The sequence below is a fragment of the Hordeum vulgare genome, chromosome 3H, assembly GCF_904849725.1.
Source record: "Hordeum vulgare subsp. vulgare chromosome 3H, MorexV3_pseudomolecules_assembly, whole genome shotgun sequence".
NCBI classification, from domain to species: Eukaryota; Viridiplantae; Streptophyta; class Magnoliopsida; order Poales; family Poaceae; genus Hordeum; species Hordeum vulgare.
Genome location: NC_058520.1, coordinates 525,528,076 through 525,539,532, shown reverse-complemented (window position 1 = coordinate 525,539,532; position 11,457 = coordinate 525,528,076). Strand labels below are relative to the sequence as shown.

The 11,457-nt window shown below is 50.4% G+C and overlaps 1 protein-coding gene across 1 annotated transcript; it reads left to right on the top strand.

Moving 5' to 3' along the window:
• The first annotated feature begins 5,625 nt into the window (after window positions 1-5,625).
• Window positions 5,626-8,906, top strand: LOC123440404 (probable glycerol-3-phosphate acyltransferase 3). The gene is made up of 2 exons (XM_045116975.1): window positions 5,626-6,574; window positions 7,919-8,906. Exons 1-2 carry the CDS (start codon window positions 5,858-5,860, stop codon window positions 8,837-8,839), a joined length of 1,638 nt encoding a protein of 545 aa, XP_044972910.1. The 5' UTR covers window positions 5,626-5,857; the 3' UTR covers window positions 8,840-8,906.
• Window positions 8,907-11,457: the final 2,551 nt, after the last annotated feature.

The following is an 11,457-nucleotide window of genomic DNA, read 5'->3' as shown; positions in this document are numbered from 1 at the left end:
AACCCATTCTCACATTCAAGGGTTATGGTCATATATGTGATTTCTTCATGATGGACTCTATTATGCTAGTAATCTAAACTTTCTAATGAGGGGGATAGATGAAAGAGCATGAGATCCTCTCCACCCACATCACTCGCTTTGACTGACTTGGGGGCAAAAACATAAAAGCATACCCCGACACCCTCCCTCTCCCCCTCACTATTGTCGTCGACCCTACCAGGGTGGCGGCAGGCCCCGCTCCTCAAGGGGGTCCATTGAATGTCTCGACCCAATAGTGCTTGGAGGCATGGCGGCGGCTTGAAGCATCTAGACGCGATGGCGTGCATTGATGCAACATGAAAAACCAATCGGGAGGCTAGGATGGTGGCGTCTCATGGTGGCTTGGTCGGTCAACAGTTCTTGCTGCGGTGGCTTGGGCCTACGCCGAGGTGTTGTGTGGAGTGGCTTGAGTCCCAAGACGCAGCATGGTCACGGATCCAGGGTTGCTCGGTCTGTATCTAGCATGTGATGGTGGGCTATGATGAGTGCGACCTGCTTGGCTCCCATGTTGGCCGCAGCGATCATGGTAGTGTCTCTAGCCATGAGGTCATATTGATCGTACTGGTGGCCATCACTAGCGCGCGGTTACCGTGATAACATCTAATGGCGGTGGATCTGAGCATTCCCTGCCCATATCCGGTCTGCGTGGTTTGTGCCCATTAGAGCATCTGCAATAGCCGCGTTAAATAAGCGTTACGCCGTAAATTTGTTCTTTTTAACGCGCGTGCAATCGATAATTGGGCTTTAGCGGACACGTAATAAGCACGCACGCCCCATATAGAGTACAGCGCACGGTCCGAATCGTCATCGTGCGCTGTGTATTTGGTGCGCCCGCTTCCGCACGTCGCACACTCGAGCGCTCACCCAGCACTCTCTTCGCCGTGCCACCTTCGCCCCGCCCCGTGCCGCCGCCGGCGAATTGACCCGATGGACGCCCGCGACCCCTCCGCAAACCCTAGCGCGGGGAGCTTTGGCTTCGCCTCTATCGGTGCTCCTCCAAGCACCAGTGTCGCGCGCGGCCTTTTCATGCCGCCACAGATGACCTCGACAGCGGGTGGCGTGGCGCCGATGCCCATCGTGAAGCTGCGTACCCCCCTCTCGAAGCTCCCAAATACGGCGTGACCGAAGAAGGGCAGGGTATCCACGAAGAAGAACAAGGCAGCGGGCGCCTCCGGCTCCTCTAAGCCGTCGAGGAAGAAGCTTGCAGGGCGTGCGACAGACACGGCGGCTACCGAAGCGCCGGCGAGCTCACTTATTGAGTCGGCGGCCGACGCGCAGAAGGTGTTCGAGGAAATGCCTCAAAGGTATAAATTTTTGCCAACTTTTTTTGTTGTTATTTTTTGAATGTAGATAGCTTATTTTCTTCGTTGTATATACTTTGTAGTTTCAACGATGAGGCATATATGTCAACTATGGGTGTTGGCTCCAACAATTCTCATTGGTCTCAAATCAATGACATGCATTTCGATGATCGTGAGTTCGAGGTGGACGAGGATGGTGAGGGCATTGTCGACGCACCGAAAGGAAGAGGAGGTAACTACACCAATGATGAAGACGTATTCCTATGCAATACTTGGTTGCAAGTGTCGAGGGATCCATCTGTTGGAGGTGATCAAAGTAGAGATGCATATTGTAACCGGATGAATGAGCACTTTGATCTACACAACAAGAGTGGAGTTGACCGCTCGGAACGATCTCTACGCTTTCGGTGCTCGACAATTAACCGAGATTGTCAAAAGTGGGCGGCCGCACAAAAGGCGGTTGACAAATTGAACCCAAGTGGCACTAATGATATAGATAGGGTAATGCCATTTCATCCATGTTCATCATGCTTGTTCTTGGTGTTCGTAGTGCTAACTTGTTTTTTTGTAGTTCAATATTGCACAAAACGTGTTCAAAGGAGAGGAGAAGAAGAGCAAGAAAGGGAAGATCAAGAAAGGGAGACCATTTACCTTGCCTCATTGCTATGAAGAATTGAAGGATGGTGAGAAATGGAAGAAGCGTGATGTTTTCGATGATGTTGATGAGAGGAACAAACGCAAGCGAACAATTGAGTTGGATGATGATGAGGAGGAGGCATCAAGTGATGACGGCAAAAGAAGCCCTACACCAAACTCGGTTTCATACTCGAAGCCACAACGATCGGATGGGTGCAAGAAAAATGCAAAAGAAAAGAAGAAGAGGAAAGGAGATGATGAGCTCAAAAATGCTATGGAAGCTATTGTCAAGGCAAGAAAAGAAGCAAACGATGTGAGGAAGATGGCAAGGAACCAAGATCGCACGATCGAGAAGAGGAGGTTGGCAGCCCAGGAGAGGAGGGTGGCGGCCGAGGAGATGAAGGTGGCATTGGAGGTGAGGAAGGTGAGCATGGAGGGGCGATCTAGGTTGTTGGATTGGGAGAAGTACTTGTTCTTCATGGACACACTATCCTCAATGAGGCGCAAAAGGAGTATGTCAATCTTGCCCGTGAAGAAGTCTTGACCCAAAAAAGAGCCATGATTCGCGGCATGGGTGGGGGTGGCATTGGCAGCATGGGTGGCGGTGGCATTGCCGACATGGGAGGCATCGATGGCTTCGAAGCTACCATGGGCGGCATGGGTGCCATGGGTGGCTTTGGAGATACCATGGACACCATGGGAGGCGTGGGTGGCTTCGGAGCACCTTCGGGCGGTATGGGCGGCATGGAAGGCATGAGTTTTGCATCTCTCATGGGAGGCATGGGAGCACCTCCGGGCGGCATGGGCGGAATGTCTTCTAGTGTGCCTCACACACCTTCGCATGATGCCGTTGAAGATCTTGCAAACATTGCGTGCGACAATGAAGAGGAGGAGGAAGAATCGTCTTCGGATGATGAATTGGAGGAATAGGAAGAGGAAGATGAAGACGAGGACGATGCTTGATTGTTGATGGACCATTCGTTGGTGTGACCTTTTGTGTCATGAACTTGGTTTGGATTTTGAACTTGGTTGGATGATGTTGTGTGCATGAATTTGAACTTCTGGACATGAACTTTTTATGTCATCATGAACTTGTTTGTGTGATTTAAATTATGCCGTGTCTTTGTTTTGATGTTTGAAATTCATTTCGTGTCCAAAATGCAACATATGGCAAGCGCCGGCTCCTCGCGCGCGCTGCATTTTAGCGCGCTTGCTGGAGCTACGCGTGCACGCTAAAGTTTACAGCGACCGCTGGAGCCAGCGCTTCCCGCTGCGCCAAAACAGGCGATCGACGCGCTGCAAACGCATTTTTAACGCGCCGTGCGTTGGACGGCTGTTGGAGATCCTCTTAGTTGATGCAATGTGACATGGATGAAGACACAGTCACTCGTGGGTTGGATTGGGGCCGCCATGACATATTTGAAGTGTTGCTATATGGTATGTAGCTGTGGTGGTGGTTTTTTGCGGCGACGCATTGTCGGGGATGCAAGGTTGTGATTGCTCGGATGATAGTTGGACATCATGCAGTGATTTGTGGTTTGGTGAGTTCCACGTAAAAATCTCACACTAACTTCGGTCGATGACGCCGCCGATGGCGTCCGCGGGCTTCGTTTCACTCCTTGGAGCCGTAGTCGATGAGCCCCTTGACCTCCCATTATTAGTTCAATCTCAAGCTCTCGGGGTGATAATCCTTGCTTTGGCTTTGGTTGGAGCGGTCGTCGGTGGTGTGCTTGTTTGGGGCGTCAACATGGAGGTGTGATCATATTCCACATGAATCTGCCTTATGTTTGTCTTGAGTTTCTCTGCCAGCTTAGCAGATGCGCGGTATCAGGGTCGTCACAGAAGTTTTACCGGTGGCTATGGGGTTCATCTTCGTGTAGAAGAGTGTTACTTTTGGTCGCTTGACATAGGAGTTGTTGTCTTGGTTGGTGTGCAACCTTGGGGCGCTTGGTATGGAGGCCGGAGCGGCGATTCCATAGAAGGGTTGTTGGGTGTCGATTTTGATCGCTTGGTTGAAATAACCATTGGCTTGACTGATACGCTGCCTCACGTTCGGTGTATGTACATTGCTGAGGTGTTGTAAGCAAGAGCGGCAACTCTGGGTCGTGTTGTAGGGTGTCGACTCTAGTCACATAAATGACAGAGTTGTTGACTCACTGATACATAGCCTAGGGGCTAGCGCTGGTGTTTCTATGTTGGTGTTGTATTGTCTTTTGACCGTTTTTCGTATTAACTGGGTTCTTTTTTTGAAACTCGGTTCTCTTCTTCTTAATGAATTCTTAATGAAAAGGTAGAGCTTCCATCGGTTGTTACAAGAAAAGTACGAGAATGAAATGAGTTTGTAGTTCTCATTTTCAAACTCATTTGGCTGGTACGCCTCTGTAATTCCAAACTCATTTTCAAACACTTTGCCAGAAGGGTTTGGCTCTTTCGCCTCGGTTCTCTTCTCTTCCTCTCTTTGAGAGGAAAACTCATACGTAGTACCTGGAGTTTGTCCAGAATTGGTAGACGTGTGCATGCTCCTGCGGCACGGCTGCGTTTCCATCCCTGAGACCAACTCAAAAGTCTAGGCTCCTTTGGCGGCAGGGATGCCTCGTTGCTCTGTTCGAACGCAGATCACGGCGAGACCAAGGGCTGTGCAGTGGAGGTTAGGTACAGTTAGGTAGATTGCTAGCTAGGTGGCTGCGTAATTCCAAACTCATCATATCACCTGTGCATACATACAAGTCGTCCATGGCGAAAACTTCAAGTCGCCGGCCGGTCGGTGTGGCACGTACGTCGTGTAGGTACGTGCTGTCCTAATCAATATCCATCCCTCTGGAGAAGAAAAGGCTATACTCCGTGACGGAAAAGTAGCAAGTTGAGTCTCCGTGGCCGTGATGCATCCAGTACTAATATGCAAAAGCTAGAGTGATTACTGATGTCCGTGCTACTTTTTCTTCACCAACTAAAGGCAATTTCAATGGCCAGTACTGGCTACTGGGCGCGCCGGCGCCGGTCGCGCCGAGACCGTAGGCATCTATCCATGCAATAATTTTTTTCTTAATACAACAAATTTCGTTCATGATGCAGCAATTTTCGTCAATGGTTGCAATAAAAATATAATTATAGCAAAAAATTATCTATATGATCGTAACAAAAAAAACAAAGCTGATGATGCGTGGTAGCAAAACAAAATAAGGATTGTAGCAAAATAATCCGGTAAACTTGGGTTGCAACTCTGACAAACGTGTATGCAACTTTTTTAGTGAACGGTTGAAGCAAAAAATGATGCCGGTTATAGAAAAAATTAACACGATTGTAGCAAAAAAAATCCAACGAACTAGAATTGCAACCAAACGTGGATGTAGCATTTTTAATGAACAAATTGTAACAAAAATATGAAACGCCTGTAGCAAATTTTATCACGGTTATAGCAAATCTGAACAAAAAAATATTACAGACAAGCCAGCGCGTGCGGATCACATTCGACCGGCCGAAGCGTTCGTACAATTTCAATTTGCACTACAATGTACAATCCCACGTATCACTACATCGGTACGTACGTAGCGTAGGTGTCTCGAAGGTCCGTGCAGTTTCCGTTGAGGGTACTGGCTGGTCAATTGCTTCCTCGCCGAACCGTCTCACACATGGGCGATGCATGATGGCTACGTACGTACGTTGACGCGTTTCACGTTTCAATTAGAGACGAAAGAGCTCCCGTTCGTTGTAGTTGCCTTGCCGATATAAGAGGCAATCCATCATCCATACATACACCGACCTCTCTCCAACCAGCCCGACCCGATCGGCCCGGCCATCGCCGCCACCGGTGATATTAAACACCCGGCGGGGGAAGGGCCGGGGGAGCGCTAGCTCTACCAACAAACTCAAGCACGTCGACCATGGCCAAGAAGAAGCTGCCACAGAGGCTCTTCTCCACCTTGCTCGCCCTCGTCTTCCACGGGAGGCCATGGCTGCCAAGCAGCAAGGGCGGCGGCAGCACCACCGCCGCGTTCCCGTCCTCGCCGCTGCAGCGACAGCACCCTGTTCCCATGGCGAATGACAGTCTCGCCGCCGCGCGAACCCTCGTCGTCGACGTCGACGGCGGCCTCCTCCGCTCGTCGCCCTCCGGCCTCTTCCCCTACTTCATGCTGGTGGCGCTGGAGGCGGGAGGGCTCCTGCGAGGCGCCGTGCTCCTCCTCCTCTACCCTCTCCTCTGCTGCGTGGGCATCGGCGGCGACCTGGCGCTGAGGGTCATGGCCATGGCGGCCTTCTGCGGCCTACCGGAGAGCCGGTTCCACGCCGGCCGCGCCGTGTTGCCCAAGTGGTTCATGGAGGACGTGGCCGTGGAAGGTTTCGAGGCGATGAGAGGCGCCAAGAGGAGGGTGTGCGTGACGAACATGCCCAGGGTGATGGCGGAGGGGTTCCTGAGGGAATACCTCGGGGCGGACGTGGTGGTCGGAAGGCGGATGAAGTTGGTCTGTGGGTTCTACACCGGTCTCATGGAGGAGGAAGGTCAGGTGGCGTTGGAGAAGAAGAAGATCATGCTGGAGAGCGATGCTGTGGGCCTCTCTGGCTCCTTGGAGTTTCTCCAACATCCTCTCTCACATTGTTGCAAGGTACTACTGTACCATTGTTATCTTATTGATTACTTGCATTTTGTGCGTATTGGATAGTCGCGTATTACAAAATAGGAAGCGCATGCATGAGCATTTTTCGGAGATTTTTAACATCATAGAAAAAAAAAAACTTAACTACAATTCTGACATCGGATTTTTAAGCATGGCAAATCAGAATTTATGTTGGCGTGAGAATAACAAATTTAGTTTGCAAGCACGGTATAAGCTTGCAAATGAAATGAGATTGATTTGTCATGCTTACGTATTAAACTTGCCATCATCAGCAAACCTAAATGAACATTAAAAATATTTGATTTGTCATGGTCAAAAATCTAACAACGTATTTGTAGTTTATTTAGCACAATACACGCGCAGGCCGTCGGATTTGTATGTGTATCCTTATTTGTTTCTTGCCACGAGTACATATAAAATTTGTCATCAATACGTAATATGAAGGGTTACTGTATTTTCTTGGACAAAGTACGACGTAGATGTTAAAATATTGGCACATACACTCATCGTTACTGTCAAATCTCATACTTAAACTCTGATTGAAAAGGAATACCGTCGCCCTTCTAATCATCCAATTACATGTTAATTTATAAAAGATTACTGCATTACCAAGACTTATTTCTCTATTAATTTAGAAATTTAGCATGTGGCATGCTGGGTCTTGAAAAGATTCAATTTTTTACGGGGAGAACGTTACATCTTTAGCTAGAGCTAGTTACAAAATTAGGCATACGAGGTGACAAGTGCACACGATTCAGACATTAAAAAGAGTAGGTGCCGTACGTGTTGAACGTGCAATCATTTATATGTAGGAGTACATGCTTGCTTTACCTTTTTTGCTAGCTCGATCGTGATAATTAAATTCCCGCCTGAACTAACAAAGTACTCCATGGAGCAGTAGTATGATACTCCCTCCGTCCTAAATATGAAACCTTTTTGAAATTATGTTATAAACTATATACGAATGTACATGTACATGTTTTAAAATATAAATTCATTGATTCTGTTTCATATGTAGTCTTTTAGTAAAAAAAAAATAAAAAGTTTTATGTTTAGAAACGGAAGCAGTACATGTCACCTCTTGAATGAAACAGTTGGTCTCATGCACAAGTAGGTGCATAGTCACGGACGAGCCTAATTATTCGTACTATACATGCAAAAGTTGCCGCGCAAAGTTGCATGAAACTGTTGGGAATTATGTCCAACTCGTACAAATTTATCTACTATTTTCTCACGTGTCGTCCTACTGTAGTTCGTTGATACATGTACTGCGTTACGTGCCTGTGCCGCAAACTTGTGACCCTTTACTTTGTGGGGTGTACGCACAAGCAGGAGGTCTACCACGTGACACAGGAGGACAAGGCCAGGTGGCAAGCGCTGCCAAGGGCCAAGTACCCGAAGGCCATGGTGTTCCACGACGGCCGGCTCGCGTTCCGGCCAACCGCCGGCAGCACGCTGGCCATGTTCTTGTGGCTCCCTTTCGGCGTCGCCCTGGGCGCCGCCCGCCTCGCCGTCGCGCTCACCGTGCCGTACAGGTACTCCACGCCCATCCTGGCGGCCACCGGCATGTCGTGGCGGCTCAAGGGAGAGCGGCCGGGCGCCCCGCCTGGCCACGCCTGCGGCCGCGGGCAGCTGTTCGTGTGCAACCACCGGACGCTCATCGACCCGGTGTACGTCTCGGTGGCGCTGGACCGGCCGGTGCGCGCCGTGTCCTACAGCCTCAGCCGGCTGTCGGAGCTCATCTCACCGATCGGGCGCACCGTGCGGCTGACGCGCGACCGGGAGAGCGACGGCCGTGCCATGGCGCGGCTCCTGGACCGCGGCGACCTCGTCGTCGTCTGCCCCGAGGGCACCACCTGCCGTGAGCCGTACCTGCTCCGGTTCAGCCCGCTGTTCGCCGAGCTCAGCGACGACGTCGTCCCGGTCGGCATCGCCGTCGAGACGGCCATGTTCTACGCGACGACGGCGGGCGGGTTCAAGTGCCTCGACCCGCTCTACTACATGGTGAACCCGAGGATGTGCTACACGGTGCAGTTCCTGGAGCGGGTGCGCACGACGGCGGCGGCGATGGGGAGGGAGGTGCCTAGCACCGACTTGGCCAACCTCGTGCAGAGGAAGATGGGGGAAGCGCTCGGCTACGGATGCACCATGCTCACAAGGAAGGATAAGTACCTCATGCTCGCCGGCAACGATGGCGTCGTCAGAGCCACCGACAAATGCTCTGCTCCTCATGGAGGGAGAAGAGCTCAGTAGTTTGTTCTGCTTAGGCATTTCTGGTTCCCGTTTATTTTAGTATTAACCTGCTATTAGGTTAGTTTGCCGATTTTTTTGTTTTTAGTTTTCAGATACAATGAAAACTTTCTTATCTAGTTCTAGCATGTTGACTCACCAGTCACCATTACGCATGTTACCCATTTAGTATGGAGTTTGTGAGAGTGTGTAGAAGAACAATGACTTCATTCTCTCGCACCTTAGGCTCCCCTTGGTTCGTCGTTTTGAGGCTTAATACACCGGTGAAATATACCCATGTAAAATAAAAATGGATGTACTTTTTGTTGGTGTTTGGTACGTCGTTTTTTACTGTAGTTTTTACACCAGTTTTCATATTTACACCTGTAACAGGCCGGTATGCGCTAGAGACCATTATCCGTCGTTTTCCTCATGTCCCTCTCGCTCGAGACCTGGATTAAATGGCGCGTCGGCGTCGGCGAGCCCGTTGGCGCCGCGAATCTAGTCAGCGGAGGCGAGCCCCGCGAAGACGAGGAGCGGCTGGCCGGCATCGGGCGGCACATCGACGTCGGCGAGCCTGTTGACACCGCGGATCTGGCCAGCGGAGGTGAGCCCCGCGAAGACGACGAGCAGCTGGCCGGCGGGCGGCACGTGGGCGTTGGCGCCGCGGATCTGGTCCGCGGAGGCGAGCCCTACGAAAACGACGAGCGGCTAGCCGCATCGAGCGGTGCGTCGGCATCGGCGTTGGCGAGCCCGTTGGCGCCGTAGATCTGCTCAGCGTACTGCGGGGACTAGGCCGTCGTGAAAGGTGCCACCGGGGACATGCGCGCAGACCAGATGGTTGACCGACGGGGAGGAGGATGGTGGAGAAAGGGAGGAGGATTTGGTGGCCGAGGATGCTGGTAGCTCGTCGTCTTCGTGCTCCATCTGTCTCTTCGAGCAAAAATGCTACACGTACGGAAACTTTTTACAGGAGTTTTACGGACTGGTCTTTCTCCTTACTAATCTCCTTCCCTGATTCTTGGGGTGAGGCCCGCTTCATCTTGATCACCAATCAATACATTCCACCTTAGCTCAGCCCGTAAAACTCGTGCAATATTCCTGTACGTGTAGCATTGCTGCTCTTCGAGGAGATAGTTAATGCGAAGCATAGAAAGGTACCGGATTTCAGGGAATTGCCCACCCATGAGAGTTTACAAGCGGAAAATATTGTCGATTGTGTATTACTGGACACTGGTAATATGTAGTTGTAATTATTTACGTTTGTAAAATTTCACCGACAATCCAAACACGGCCTTAGGGTGCGTTTGGCTGTATTTTCATCCAGCGTGGTTGTTTCCTATGGGGTTCATATATGTTAAGTGTACACATGTTGAATACTACATCTGATATCGTTTAGTACCGATGTATTGCTCAAACATGATGACCTATGACTTTGTTCGGTAGCCTACAGCTGAACACACGTGCTAGGCGTAGAGCATGTCTAGCAGGCCCCGTATAATGTCTCGACGCGCAAAATAAACGTTAAACTAAGGGTATGTGCGGAAAATGTTATCAGACCAGACCCCGCAAACGCGTCCGATCCGTAAACTTTTTTTAGGGCGTGGCAAAATCCCCTCTCCGACCCGCGAAAACACAGGTTTTTGCCTCGCCTATACGGTGTCGTGTATTCCAGGGAAGCGGTTGACGGGACGGACATTTCAGCCCGCGCCCCTTCCCCACCCGTTTTCGTCGCCGCACCGCCATTCGTTCCTTCAGTCCACCGCCATCTACGGGGTGAATCACGCAGCTGGGGCACCGATGCCCTCTTTCGCCTAGCCGCTGCACCGGATCCGCCAATCCACGGCGGCGGGAGAGCCACCGCCGGAGATAGACTTGAGCCTGTGCGAGAAGTTTCTGCTCGAGGATTCAGATTCGGATGACTCGGATGTTGAGACGATGCTTCTCACATTTTGCGAGCAGAGTTTGGTGATGGCCCTTGTCGTGAAGGAGCACGAAGACGAGCACCGAAAGAGGCGGCATGGATCGACTGTCGGTCGTCTTTGAATTCCTCGAAATCGCCATCTCGGCAACGAGATGCTGATGCGAGACTACTTCACCGCCAATCCAACATACCCGCCGCACCTCTTTCGGAGAAGGTATTGTATGCGCAGATCCTTCTTTGTTAAAATTGTCGAAGCTTGCGAGGCCAATTGTCAATATTTTACTCAAAGAAGGAATGCCGCAGGCTTGAAGGGTTTTAGTGCATATCAGAAAATCTCGACAGCTGTGCGGGTAATTTCATACGGCATTCCGGCTGACTATACCGATGAGTACCTTCGCATTGGGGAAGATAGTACAATTGAGTGAGTGCGTAGGTTTGTCAAAGTGATTTTCCGTGACTTTAGTCCTGAATATATTTGGCACCGAACGAGGAAAACACACAAAAAAATGATGGCATTTAACGAAAGAAGAGGTTGGCCTGGCATGCTAGGAAGCATAGATTGTATGTGTTGGACTTGGAAAAATTTCCCAAAAGCATGGCAGAGAATGTATTGTGGCAAGTCTCCTGATGCAACAATTGTGCTAGAGGTCGTAGCTTCACATGGTTTATGGATTTGACATTGCTTTTTTGGTATGTCGGGTACCCTAAATGGTATCAA